The sequence below is a fragment of the Nasonia vitripennis genome, chromosome 2, assembly GCF_009193385.2.
Source record: "Nasonia vitripennis strain AsymCx chromosome 2, Nvit_psr_1.1, whole genome shotgun sequence".
NCBI classification, from domain to species: domain Eukaryota; kingdom Metazoa; phylum Arthropoda; class Insecta; order Hymenoptera; family Pteromalidae; genus Nasonia; species Nasonia vitripennis.
In genome coordinates this window covers 4,621,145-4,636,090 of record NC_045758.1, presented here as the reverse complement: position 1 = coordinate 4,636,090, position 14,946 = coordinate 4,621,145, and the positions used below count along the sequence as shown (strand labels likewise).

The window sequence follows — 14,946 nt, the reverse complement described above, 5'->3', positions numbered from 1 at the left end:
CATCCCGTGAGAGCGACTCTTTGCCCCCACCGCCTACACTACTATTCTTGGCGACTACAAGATATTCGAAGGAGCTCGCTATACATGTACGCGGCTGTCTAGAGAGAATTCCATGCGGCGAATGCTTCGGGCTGAAGCGAAAATTGTTTAGAGGCTGCGTAACAATTGCTGCAAATAACTCGGCTCCTGTCTCTCCCTCCCTCTCTCTTGAGTTCAACGAGAGCTAGGAAACTATGTATTGCGCGTGGCGATATTAAAGAGCTCGCTATTATTGCTGCTTTTTATTGCAGAGATATTTTTAGCTGGATAATTGACAACTTTTCCTCCAGATAAAAATCTCTATGCGGATCTCTCTGCATTTTTTCATTTGAGATCATACGGAGTACATGGCACGGCGCCATATTCGCCAAAATTTCTAGCTCGCGATAAAGCCCAACGACGTCATGCTTGCGCGAAAATTTATGATCTAATATTTCTTGCAGTCTATCTCGCACAAAACAGTTTCTGTATCTCAGAATCCGTCGCTCAGTCTCTAAACAACCATAAAACTCGGTCGCGAATTGCACTCGCGAGCGTACGTAAAATTCGGCTCATCCATCTAGAAGTGAGCGTCGTCATATCTGACGCTATAAGAGAGTTGGCATCGTCATTTTTTGTAGACTCTTCCGCGAATTATGAGAAAATCGCGTTCCCGGTTATACTCTCTCCGCGCACGTCGACGTTCCTCTCGGTTGACACAGTTTGATCAAAGCTGCCGCAGTCGGTCTCGGTTGACCCTGGACACTTTATAAGCTCTATACGTGTGTGTGTGTGTGTGTGCATAAAGGAGTATAAGAAAGTCTGCGGCGACTGCTCTCCGAGCCAGAAAAATCACGCTCCGCTGCTTGCGGGGCTTTTTATCCGTATTATCAGCGGGCTCGCTCATCGCCTAGCTGTTCACCCTTCTCTTTTTTCAGCGCCACTCGCTCTCTCACCTTATTATTGCTAAAAAGAAGGCTTTAACTTTGGTTAAAAATAATTTTGTACAGCTTACGCTGCGGTGTTTTCAGCCGTGATTTCGATTGCTTTTTTTATTTTTATACCCACTCGAGTAAGTAGACGAGTACATCCCACAACTCGCTCATCATCTACGACCTCAAGAGTATAAGTGTAGACCGAGTTTAAATTTATGCTCCGTACAATTCAGACTATACAAGATACTTCGGAGAGTCGCACATGCGGGTCTGAATAATTCCGTTTTTCAATTAACGCTTCGCAGCACACGTACACATACAAGAGCGCGCAAAGCAAAGCTAATTTACGACCGCGCGCAGTGGATACAGTCGAGTCCGATCAGACACGACTCAGCCGTTTAGTCACGTTACACGCCTCAACTGCTCTCGCCTCGGAACTCTCCTCCCCCTGACTCACCCGCACACGTACGCACGATCAAAAGTTATAAGTTTATTCAAGCAATTTCAATTCCGCCGATACAGCGGAAACCGCAGGATACCACTACTCCCTCGTTATATCAAGACCTCGCCGCAAGCTTTATCAGCGGATAAATTTTCGCGCGGGCGCCTCCTCCCATCGTCGATAAATATCTCAAAAAAATAGCAGCGTTTAACGAAAACACGAGGCAGCCCCTTCGGTGAGATAGCACTTTTCCTCGCTATTAATCGCCTACTGCGATCGTCATATCTCTCTCGCAGTATATGGTATACGCTATATACATGTGTTTGTATAGATAGGCGAAAAAGCAAGCGCGGACTTTCCGCGGCAATCCACTATCTCCGGCCTATCTCCTTGCTCCTATTTCCGTTTTCCAGAGTCGGGGAGCCCCTTCGTCCCCCGACGCTACTTGCACGTCCGGCCCGACCCACTATACACGAGTCTCTCCGATCTGGGCGACGTCCCTCTTAAAAGCGCGGCGGCGGCCGACGCGTACGTGCTCCCCGGGGAATCGGGTGCAGCACTGCTGCCACATGTACAGGGGAAGAATATATAGAGCGGGGAGGAGTCAAGTTCTCTTCTTCGGCCGATCGCACCGGTGGGTGAGAGGAGGAGGAGGAGGAGGAGAAGAAAAAAATAAAAAGCAGGGCCAGCGATCAATTTTTCTTATACACGATGGCTAACTAGTGGGCGAGAGCGAGGGAGAGATGAAGTCGGAAAGGGGCGTGTGTGCTTTGTGTGGTGAAACGCGGATTATCGTGGGGGAGGCAGGATGGTAAAGCTCCTCTTTGCCTAACACGTATACTCGAGGAGATCTGCAGCGAGGATGCGAGGATGGGTATAGGCCGAATTCCCTCTCGTTCTGTGTAGAGACTCTTTCCAATTTCGCGTGTGTGTGTGTGTATGATGTAAAGGGAGGGAGTGTGACGCTGCCGCTGTGGCCGAGAGAGAAAAGAGATGTATCGAATTTGTCCCGAGTGGGGCTCGCGTTCGGATCTAAATATAGTAGGCAGGCTTGTTCCGAGAGGAAAATACTGCGCTCTATTTTTGTGTTGGTAATTAGAGGTCAGCCGGAGAGACCTTCGTATTTTACCGACGATCGTGGAAATAACCGTCGCTCTGTACCCTCCCAGTGATCGTTGCGGTATCATTCGCGAGGCTTTGCGAATTTCCGTCGATTGTGAAGTATACATTTTTACTTTGTCAGAGCGATTTAGAAATTCGTCGACCAGACGTACCAACAAGGAGACATAGCCTGAAGAACAGTAGCGAATTATAAAGACAAGGTATAGATAACAAACACCAGCAGTTATAGGGTGAACGGCCCCAGTATGCCCAACAAGGATGTTTTGGCATTAGTGAAACACCGCTATATCTACACTCGGTGCGCAGATTCTGATGCGAGCAACAAAAATGTGTCTAGGCGCCACCTATCTTCACTAGCCAGAAGTTCAGATACTTAGCCAGACTACGCATAAAACCACATTCAAATATGCTGGACTACCTGATAAATTCCGTATAACACGCGGAAGGAGCAAGCTGCTTTCGGGTTTCTCCAAGCGAGGAAACCCCATAAAGTAGCTTTGTAAACTCGACTGGGGTGGCTTCACCGACTGTTTGTCTTCTCTCTTTCTTCAGAAGTTAACTCGCCGCGCAGATGACAAAACATACACTACCAAAATATTCGTCGAACCTTTCTGCTCTGACCTGCAACTGTACATATGACCGAGAAATATTTAAACGATCCTTGAATTCTGATATTTATATAACAAACTCGCTACCCTGTGTGCGGGTATAAAAAACTTTTCCAATTAAAATTTTTATTTAATCCTTAAATATACCAGATTCAATTGTTCAGTCTGCAATGAACATCACAAATCCAATACAACAATATAAATAAAGACGAGCTTTACACATCCATATACAAAGCCTAATAAAGTCGACGAGCTGATTACTCAATTAAAAGCGGAGAGCTGAGTCCTCCTCTCTCTAGACACACGCCTACGAGTTATGAACACCATTTTATGCGAGCGCACAGCATCACTCAAAAAACAAGCGTCGGAATAATCCCGTTCAAGTGCGCACACACACATACACCCGCGGGATTTTCCGCAAGCTCGCCGCGATTCATCCTCCCAGAACTTAAGCCGTCTAATTATTTTTTAAGAAACTATTCGCTAATCTACGCTCAATGTCGAGTGGCTTCCGCAACTTTTACATACACTCGCACAATCGCATAATGCAGACGTACACACAATCAAGCTCTGTATATGCGCGAGTCGATATATGGAGCGCGACGGGAGTATGTGGGTGGCAACGAGCGACAGATCGGGCGTAGATCGATGGCAATTCGCTCGGCTTGCCTCATCATCAAACTTTTCTCCCCCGACGATAGTTTTCCACCTCTCGCTCGCAGAGCTTTCCTCCGCCTGCCCGTATACACAATCTGTATACCTTTACACTCTATGTGCATCTATTCCATCGTATACCCCTGTGTGATATGCGCATCCAATTGCACATGCATATCTCAGTATATAGCTGCATACACAGGCTCGAATTTCAGTGTAAATGAGAGAGGAGATGTACTCCGCTGTACATATGATCCGGAGCTTGCGCGCATGCGCGAGCTGCAGCCCGCGGGAGAGAGACTACACGTGGAGTCGGCGCAGCGTATGCATCACACAGTGTGCCGCGCTGCCCGACGTCGCGGACACCGCTGTGCCGTCGTCTCTCGTATAACTGTGTAGAGTGAAGTTTTTCGGCCGGTCTCTGTGTATGAAATCCCGAGAGAGAGAGAGAGAGAGAGAGAGAGAGAGAGAGAGAGAGAGAGAGAGAGAGAGAGAGAGAGAGAGTTGCATCGTGGATTGTCGAGTGTGTTTTATTCTGTGCCACAATTCGTTGCGTAAACGTTGCCGTCCGGTGTGTAATGGCTTAAGTTGTTTATATTTACGCACAAGTTTAAGTGGATCAGCTTTATGGACGGAGGACAGTTAGATTTAACACGAGAACTTTCGCCCCGCATGTGCAGCAGCGAGAAAAGGACGCATTGTGGGTTTCACTCTTGTTAGTGTTTACGAGTTTAGTTTGCTGTATTTTTTTTTAAGATTTTTTCTTCCCGACCTCGTAATTTGCGGGAAACTTGCTGAGGCATTTGGAGAAAAATCTTGCCGGGGAATTAAAGTATTACGAGTTTCGTGCGGATTGAATAAAGTTTCAGTCAGTCTTCGTAGATGAGAATTTTTGAGATTTTTTTACAACGAATTTTAGAAAATATTCGCGCTTATATTTCCAAAAAAAAAAATTGAAATGCCCATGGCTTATGAGGTTATGCTAAACTGACGTATATACTCTCTCGTCTACTACGTGGTAAAAGGGGATGGGACCCGGAGGCAAAAAGATTTGCCCCTGGTATAGTGTAAACCTTGCGCAGAAAATGGTGATTCTGGGAAAAATGGTCCCTTTTGCCCTCAGGGAGACCTAAAAAGTGCAGTTAAAGTGGATGAAACGAGACGTAATAGCGACTAAGTAGATCTCGGCGATACGTATGCATGCTCGATATACACAGCTCTTTTTTTTCTGTAACAAAGAGTCACGAGTCTTCGCATAGACGCGCCCCTTTAATCTTGAATTTACGTTTCGACTCTTTCATTTGCCGAGTAAACAAAATTTATAGGAAATATTCCACACACCGACGCTTGTTTGCATACCGGTGAAATTCAAATATTTGTTATCCCGCTTAGCCCGTCGTGATAATAGAAGCTTCGATTTTCAGAATAAAACGCGACAAAAAAGTATACGCAGCACAATGGACGCGCGCACGCGAAAAAAAAATTGGGCTTGCATCCAATAAGTCGCATTCGAGTATGCGCGCGAGCGGTGAACTTTTTTCGAGCTCTCGATCTTGGCTTTGAATTGACTTTCCACAATAATAGATTAAATTTTCTTTCTTATATAGCGAGAAGTGACTGCGCTTCAAGAATAGAAATTCTATTTATCAGAGTTAAAGTTTCTCTCTCTCACTGCGATTCAAGGTTGGCTGCATTCCAAAAAGCCTTTAAAGACATTTCAAAAATTTAATACGATTCCTATATCATGCGATATTATTTTTCATTTTCAAAATTGAATTTGCATGCTGAAAGAGAAAGAGAGACATTCCAAAATCCAGATGTTAATCGTAATCTACACACAAAAATTGTAACGCGTTTTTTTTTTGTCTCGAAGAGAAAAAAAGCACCGATATCCCTTGAAAATTCAATATAGAAAGCCGGCGTACAAATCGCCGGATTCCGTGACAATTACGCTATAAACCGAGAGGCATTCATTGAACGTATACATGTATATATATACAACTCGTCGAGGCGTGACCACAGCAAAGTGGGAGAGAGACAGAGAGAAAAAGAGTCCATCCAAGTCGAAACGGACGATATTCATAAAACTTAATCGAACTCCCAGCATCGCGATTTCGTTGCTTGCTTGCGTATAAGATACGCCCGGGTGAAATTCGGAAGAGAGATATCCGGCGACCCCTCCCACTTCTTTTTGCTTTATCCGCGTAATGCCTCCTTAGTGCTAGTATTATGCTTGTAAGTTACGAGGAATCAATATGCGATGCCGCTGTTAGCGTCCTGGGTAATGATGGCTTTTTATGTGGTGGACTGGTATCTCGATTGTTGTGAGAATTTACTGTGCCGGTACGTTTGCCGGTTATCTTTGTTATATACGAATTGAGATAAGAAAGAGGGTTATCGGTTTATTGTTTTATTAATATACGCGGCTTCGCGATTGTCGCTGCTCATTCATTGACTCAATGTGTGGATGTTACTATCGGCCGTTTTGATTGAAAATATTGACCTACTCTTTTATAAACTTAAGAACACGAGAATTTTTTATGATTCAAATTTATTATTCATGAAAAATGAAGAGTATGACAAAATAATGAATCAAGCATCAATATTAGCATCACCCATATTTCACTATAGAGGCAAAAGCCTCGCCTACGGTGAGCTTCGTTTTACTTTAATCAAACGCAATTTATTCACACACACACACACAAGAGTAACTCAACGCAGTCACTGTACACACATCGAGTCGCAGTCAGAGCAACAAAAGCTCGCCAAATTCTAGTGCACTTTTCCCCTTAAAAAAAAACACGCGAGCAAACAAAGGACGAAAAGTTTGCCAGAGGGTATTATAACGCGCGCAGCTATATTTTTTTATATACCCTTTTCATAATTTCCCCGTCCGCGCGCGCGAAAGAGAAAAATTCAAAAGCGCAAGCTCGCGAAAGCTTTTGTCGCATCGACTACAATAACGAGGCATGTTTTTCTCCGATCCTTGCTCGCCCTCTTCCCTCCCCTTCTCGTCATTACCATACTACAAAGTGACAACAGGGTCTTCAACGCGCAATCGCAGTACGCGTGTCGAAATCTCAGCTGTGTGCGTGCGTGTGCGAGAGAGAAAAGCGTAATGCCGTAGCTCAGGGAAACGCTGTTTCGCTGGGACGCAAATTAAAATGCCGCTGCAGGCAACCGGATCGAAAACCGAGGGAGAGAGCTGTATCATCGCGTTTTTCGCAGCTGCTGCAATCCTCGAGTGCGGGATAATTGAATCGAAGAGTCATCTCGTAAATAACGAACGGCGAGGCGAGACCTTGAAAAAACAATTATCGCTCGCTGGGGATACGAATATTTCGCCCGACTTGGGGGGATATAGAGAGAGGATTAGTATACGCTAATCGGTTCACTCTCTCTCTCTCTCTCTCTCTCTCTCTCTCTCTCTCGCGCGATGTATCATCCGCTTTTTCAATTATCGATAAGCGAATCTTGGTACTTACGGGTTCTTCTTCCTTTTGCGCTGGGATGGGATTAATCTCGGATGTGGCCCCTGGTTTCTTCGTATATTGGAGCTGTTTTTTTCGCGGTGGATTATCGTTTTTCGTTAATTAAATAGTCTTGTAAAATATGTGGGTGGGATACTTTCGGTATACTGTAGGTAGCCGATAAATATTTGTAAAATAAAAATTCAATATCATTATGTTATGCTTTTTCGTTTTCTGGCTATTTTCACTGCCCGATTGAAATTATTTATTCATGGGATATTATTGCAGCTCTCTTCTATTTATTTCACATTTCTGTACTCGAGAGTGAATCAGTCACAAAGATAGCGTATTAAAAATTTGTTACTCGTTCTTCCCAACACCATTCCCGAGTGCCATTCATTTCTCTGTTTCTCATAAAACATTCTTTTGAAATTGTGTCTCCTTTAATAATTTACTCTACACACGTATAGCTTTGACGTTCGCTGTAGCGATGTTTTATTTAAAAAAAGAGCAAGCTCAATGGATGAATAAAAAAATAACGAAGGTTAAAGGAAAGATATTGCGATTCGCGGCTTAACGTTCTCCTCTTGTATTCTAACGATATCGAAATCCATGGAGAGCAGATTCATCAGAATTTTGAATAAAAATGAACTACACGGAATGACATATTGTAAAATATGGAAAACTCTGCGCGAGATCGATCGGAATACAATAAATACATGATGTATCGCCATGAATTTTTCATGAAAACATAGAGCCCATTCATGTTTACGAATTTTCGGAAAGCTCGGAAAAACCCACCGCCTAAGACGTCGACTTTTACCCTCGTTTTTCATGTCACGCAAAAAAACATAGTTTGTTGAGGTAATCCTTTCGGTGTGAAACTCGCCAAATCCTTTTTTAACGATCTCCCTAATTTCAAAATCCGGAATTTGCACACCTGTGCAGCAAATGTATTCGCGGCATCTACTTGCAAATTAAAAATCTGCTATTCAAGGACCAACAGCAAAAAAAAAACCGTAAATTTTCAAGAGACGCTGCGACGAATAAACGTCAAAAGAGAGTCGAAATTTCCGCAAGAAATGCATCCTTGACATGCAAATTTCGGCCTAAACTCCGGCATACATGTTTACTAAGCAGCGATATACAAGTCGAGGCTCGCCTCTCCTCGGGGAAAACGAATCAATTGGCCGTTGCGAGCGGTGAATCAGCACACACGTGCATACACACACACGAACACGAGAGAGGGAACAAGACGTAGCGCGCGATAAACGCCGGGCACTAGTCAGCAGGGACTCGAGGAAAAACGCGCTGCGTCTCTCTCTCTCTCTCTCTCTCTCTCTCTCTCTCTCTGCATTGATTCTCACCCTCGGGCTTGACCACGATTACACGGATCTAGTGCTGACCTGCGCTGCCGCAGCCAATCGCCTTATTCGTAGTGGGCTGTAAGGGAAGAAAAAGTGGGAGAGGGAGACTGAGAGCTATTATGTGGGTGATGAGCTCGAAGTAGCAGGGAAAGAGATGATTTCGTGGAAACCTTTGTTACATCAGCGTTTTCATGTCTGACTTTTAAAATTATACTATTGACTTTCTTCTCGATCGTCTGACTATATCTGTCTTGCTCTACTTCAGCTTGACTTACTAAGAAACGTCACATACATTTGTTTTATAAAAAAGCAAACATGTTTTCTCACTGTAATCCCCAAAGGCTCCAGCAAACACAATTCAAATCTCATCAAACAGCCGTGGCAAAAAATAACCAAAACTTTACTTTTCATGACGCATCTCCCATCTGCTGATCTGCCCAGACACTATCTCTGATTGAGTAGATCGGTGATGGCATTTGCAGGAAATAACTCGACCGGCACTTTTACCGAGTTTTGTTCAACGATCTTTCCAACAGTATCCGGACAGGCGATATTGCAGCGCAATTCTCTATAGACACAGAGAGAGGGCAGAATTTATCGGGGAATGTCCGGCAATTATTCTCAGCCGGTGCAGGGATTGATCGGCGGCCGCATAACGGCCTCGCGTACGCGTGAAAAATCGTAAACTTAAAATATCCGAGCTATTCGAGGAATCCAGGAGCCCGTTGTGTGTCACCTCAAGCCGTATAGCTCTAACGTCCCCGAGGCGGAATTTTTCCGACGAATTCGAAACGTGTAATGGCTTGTACATATATCGAGAGACGTGACTATTTGCGTCCGTCTACACGCGTAGGAAATGGTTTAGTCGTGTATTGGATTCTATCTCGATGTCCAATAAGTTGGAACATTTCGAGTTACACTTACGGGGGATAGAAATGAATATTGAATAAGAATGAGATTTCACTGTCACCTGATTTCAATGTTTTATCCATCCAATATTAAATATTAAATTCCAGAAGAATATATAATATGCGGTGAGGAATTCCAAGCACAAAAATTCGAAAACGCGACGCTGTCGGAAAACTGAAAACTCAGAGGGAATGTAATCTTGAGCCGTATATCGGGTCTGCGATATGGCATAGCTCGCGTGCGATGTTTAAGAAATGGAACAATACAGTTACAGATTATCTTTTTTTTTAACGTCATCACGCGATCACGTGTTTGGGATTATTTAAGGGCTCTTACAGTTGAAGCGAGATAAAGAGTAAAGAAAAACAAACGTCACGTGAGCGAATCGCCAAATCGAATAATAATTATAAGAAGAGAAACGGTTCTAGCTTCAATCGTAGAATGCTTTCATGTACCGAGCCTATAAATGACTAATCTCTTATAACGCACAATAAAGCCACCGTATATAGATAAAAGGCAAACGCACGCGGTTGGACTACGCGAGCGATTAAGAGATTGCTTTCAAGCGATTATCATAATACGAGAACTGACGAAACGTTATAATCTGCGTTTAAAAAGTCACACTTGCGCTAAGCCAAAGCTTCCTCAAAAATACCAGTCACCGCGTTCGCCATATCAGTTCGAAAACAATCAGCCGAGAGCGTGCGCCTGTAGTTTTCTCGCGAAAGCAACTCAGCAAGTTTCCCGCAACAACTGAGCCGTCACCTTAATTGCTTTATCGCAGGTGTCATTTGAAAAGTTCGCTGCGATTCGCGGAGCTATACTGCAGCCGAAGTCCAGCTAATGTGACTCGCGTGATACGACACGAGTAAAACGTTCGTTGGCGTCAGAGAAGAAGAAGAAGAAGGAGAAAAAGTATAGGTCTGCATGTGCGAACGCGAAATGCAAAATGGATGACAAGAGCGGAGCTACTGCGACGAGCAACAGCGAGGCAGCCCACAAAGAAACTCCGCATCAGAAGCTCTTCAAGAAATGCAAGAGCGCGACTTTCCAATTGGATGGAGCGACGTACACAATAGGTAATTGTATAGATACGTATGTGTATTTTGAGATGAAGCAGTGCGCTGGGCCTTTTCTTCGCTTTCTCTCTGTCTGTACGTGCGAGCGAGTTGAAGTTGTGTATTTGCTCCTTTTCGTACTTTTTCTCTCTCTCTCTCTCTCTTTCTCTCTACCTGGCGTAAAGCCGGAAATTGTTCCGTAAATACAATACAATTTTCCGGGGCTTCGCGAGAGCGCTGACGTTGGCATTTGATTGTTCGCGAGGATGTGCGATATGAATTGGCAAAATCTTGAGGGGGGCTTTAGTGTCGAAACAATGGACGCGCATTTGTATCGCGATGCTTGGCTTTTCATTGCTCGAGTAGAGCAGTTACGGTGAATTTGCTCTACGGTTTGTTGAGTTTGACCCCAGACTGTTCAGAATGTATGACTGTTGGTCGTCGCGCAGATGAATAACGCATCCAAAAGCATCAGATTTTCAAAAAGATAGAAAAATAACGAAAGAATCCTCCAGCAATTGACCAATAACAGTTTCGTCGTTATGCGAGCGCGACTGCAATTCCATTCGTTACAATTTCGCTCATCGCCGTGGGTATTCCATGAAAGTCACAGATTCCACACGACTGGACAAATTTTCACCGCTTGGATTCTCATGGATAGGGATTATGTGGTCAGCTAGCAATGGTTATCTTCAAATGGAGAAAATTGAGCTGCTTGGACAAACCCATCCGAAATGAAGATCTTGATGGAGCATTCGACTACGAGAATCTGATTGCAGTAGCAAACGTCTTCATTATTTTTAGTTACCAAACGATCCAAAGAAACCAGTTGTATTATTAGACCATCAAGTTTCAAACGCGACGGTCAATATTTCGTGAAATTAAATCAAATGCGAGCCTCGAATTCAAGAACAGAAAATAGCTCGGAAACTAATCAGACCGAAAAATTAATTCGCTCCGCTCTTAAAATTCGCCCCGTAAATTTTCATCAAACAAGCGCTTCATCCGCAAGCTGCTAATAAACTTCTGGCATGAAACTGAATTCCAAGTGGGAATAGGGAACAAAGAGCGAATAAAACAGTTAACTCCGGGCGCCAAGAGTCTACACATATACTCAAACGGAGCCTCGAGAGAATCTAGTGTGACAAAGCTCGATAACTTTTGCGGCCGAGGCTGCACTACGACGCGACGAGGTTCACGGTGGCGTCGATTGCGGTCGCTCTTCCTCTATATGCTACCAGATGCAGCCTCCCGAATGAACTCGCTCACTTGCAGGCTTCGATCCCCAATCATACGTCGGATGATTGGAAGCTATGGAGTAGGGGGGCTGAAAGTCTCTCTATAAAGCCGAGCGCGCCGTTACACGCGGACTCGATAAAGAGCAGAGTCGTGCGGAGAAAGAGCAGCCAGATTGAAACGAGAGGATGATGAATGAGTGAGAGAGAGAGAGAGAGAGAGAGAGAGAGAGAGAGAGAGAGAGAGAGAGAGAGAGAGAGAGAGAGAGAGAGAGAGGGACGCGCCTGTTTTGAAGCGCACAATGAGCAGGTGCGAGCTTTTTGCGGAGAGAAAAAAATATTTTAAAGGGGATTTCGTGCAGCTGCGACAACGGCGCGTTAAAGGGAATTGCATAGGCTGCTGCAAATGAGGGCGATGGAAAGTATGGCCGAGAAGCGCGAGATCACTTCAAAGGGAATTCTCGTAACGGTGAAAAAAAGTGATCCGTGCGCGTGTATTATTCTGGGAAATGGAAGAGGAACGCGGTACACGGAAATCTGATGTTATCGTAAAATTAAAAGAAAAAATAGTGTCCCTTGTTCCTCTTCAATTTAGCTTTACAATTAAACTTCGATGTTTTATCAAATTGAAGCTCGCGAAACTTCCGTCCCTCTCTTGCGAGTTTGAAACTTTATAACAGTATGCTTTTGAAGTTACCCATTATCGCATAGCTTTTCGCAATAATTACAGTAATTTCGCGCAGCCTTCGTCCTATGGAGGCAGCGAATTTCTCTCAAAAACAAATTCTTACGAGGTTAGCAGAAAATTACTCGGGGAGAGGACACGCTTCCATACATTATTTCCATAAAGAAAGTGTCTCGAGTGCGCGGGGGAGTAGTAGCTCGAATCGCGCCGATAACTTAATTTTCCCTTCCCTCTCTCTCTTCCGAAGTTATTACAATTTTTATTCCTAGCTCCTGTTCAGCTCGCGCGCGCTCGCGCACAAAAGACACACACGAGCGACTCTGACCTTCGAGCGATGGGTGACGGATGAAAAAGTAAATACGCGCGGAGAGCTTGCAAGCTCGCCGGGAGCGAATGTAAACGCGGATATCGAAGGTATAGCGCGCAAGAAGGTGGCAGGTTCGAGCGAGCGATGATAGAGGGAATAAAATATGAGATAGCGCGATCTTTCTCTATCTCAAGAGTGAGAGGCACTGTGACGCAGGAAATCCCCCTCCGCCTTTTCCCCTATCGAGTGAAGTCGCGGATGCATTGATCCATGTGATCCACGCGAGCTTTGCTCGGCAGCCAATCGAGTTTGCGCGTGCGAACACGCGTGTTTCCTATACGTGGCTATGTATCGGCTTATCCAGTCTTATATCTATTAATGCATGGCATAGTCAGATAGAACGCATAGTTTATGGAGTCGGCGATATGGAAATTCTCTCGTAGCTGCATCAGCAACTCAAGAGATAGATAGATAGATAGAGAGAGAGAGAGAGAGAGAGAGAGAGAGAGAGAGAGAGAGAGAGAGAGAGAGAGAGAGAAGCCGTTGTTGCACATCTTGAGCGCACAAGAGTGCTTTATATAATATATAAATTGTGTACGCGCGACTCTCTCTCTTTTCTATCGTATAAATAACTAGAACGCACTTATAGATTTTCCATGCGCGCATGACGTCATTGGGAGCTTTTTTATAACACACTCGATGCGAATACTTTGTATATTTTCAGGCAAAACGAGGAAATTATTGGCCGTTTATTCGTCTTTTTTCTATCGTATATAAGAGATCGATGAGGTATTTTTTTAAACACTGTCGTCAGCAATGTTAAATCGAAGCGTATAGTATTGGGTATAGTGTGTACCCGTCTTTTGATTTGAAAAAAAATCATGCGTTGATGCCATATAAACGTACAATTTTATTGAGTTATGTGTGCGGTTAAGCAATTTAATTGAATTGCATACCTACATGCATTATACATCCATGAAAGCACACGTGTCTGACCTATACCAGGAAATATTCTTCTTTATTATCACACGGTATTTTAATCGATGTCCACCATTAACCTCTGTTGCAATTTAACACTGCATAATACGTGCCCAGCCGATTCCCGCAATTTATAAGCAGGACTTCACATTTTTACGAAAGCTCGGAAAACTCTAACAATTACAACAGAGAGCGCGCACTTTGTCCGTGACAGGTAATCTAACGAGAATTCAACATTTTAATACCCCCGCGTCGTAATATTGATTGTAACGAAATAAAAAGTAAAAATTGATTTTTATTTTTGTTCCAGGTAAGCCAGAGCGAGAGCGAGCGCAGGAATGAGCTGTCGAGGGGAAAAATGGAGGTACATTACGCTTTACACTCGCGCTTTAATCCCCGGCTCGAAGCCAGAAATTAAAACAATAATGACCTCGATAAACCCTCGAAATTGGTGCGCGCGCGCACACTCACACGTTGCGCCAGTTTCCTATTAGCGCTAATGATTTTTCTCTCCCGCAGCATGAAGTCTCGCAAAGTAAATATAAATGCCGTTGACAAAGTTATCGCCTCGCGCGACAGGTATGCTTGCACCTGACGTTCGTCAATTTTTCACTGTCAACGCGGGGCGAGGGAGAATGTCGCATAGCCTCCAGCGAAGCTTCGAACAATACCCGAAATCTCGTACACAGCACTTGTCGCTGCAGCGTGTCCGATCATTACGATTATACATCGCTCGGCCTGAAAGACCAGCTGCTGTGCCTTATTGGATCGCATGAATTAATTAGAACACGGCGTACAATTAGGCCGTCGTAAGAGAGAGAGAGAGAGAGAGAGAGAGAGAGAGAGAGAGAGAGAGAGAGAGAGAGAGAGAGAGAGAGAGAGAGAGAGAGAGAGGACGAGCTGGAGTATAAGCCGACGCCCGCGTGTCCCTATTCTCATTATCTCCGCCTCTCGTTCTAGGTCATTCGTAATTTAAACGCAAGCAGCGACGTGTCCCGAAGCTCGCTTATAACGGCGATGATGCGCTTATGCGCGCGACGCGATTCTGGGAATAAGCCGATCTTTGCGAATTCCGCTGTGAGGTAAAGATTAGCATTTAATCGTTTACGGCTTAGAAAACTCTCGCCAGCGAAGATAGGTGGCGCATAGGCGCTTTTC

The 14,946-nt window shown here is 44.4% G+C and overlaps 1 protein-coding gene across 11 annotated transcripts in view; it reads left to right on the top strand.

Annotated features, from left to right (window-relative positions):
* The window catches only part of LOC100121029 (calcium/calmodulin-dependent 3',5'-cyclic nucleotide phosphodiesterase 1), a 151,341-nt gene that overhangs the window by 27,133 nt on the left and 109,262 nt on the right, over positions 1 to 14,946 (top strand). For 2 of the 11 annotated variants that reach the window (XM_032596942.1, XM_016982150.3), the window contains exons 1-2: positions 4,113 to 4,479; positions 10,310 to 10,604. The exons of 6 other annotated variants lie outside the window; for them this stretch is intronic. In XM_032596942.1, coding sequence (XP_032452833.1) covers positions 10,475 to 10,604 — 130 coding nt within the window. In that variant the 5' untranslated portion in view covers positions 4,113 to 4,479; positions 10,310 to 10,474. Of the gene's footprint in view, positions 1 to 4,112; positions 4,495 to 10,309; positions 10,605 to 14,946 lie in introns of those variants that run through there. 3 more of the 11 variants (XM_016982151.3, XM_032596941.1, XM_016982148.3) reach the window with 3 other exon arrangements.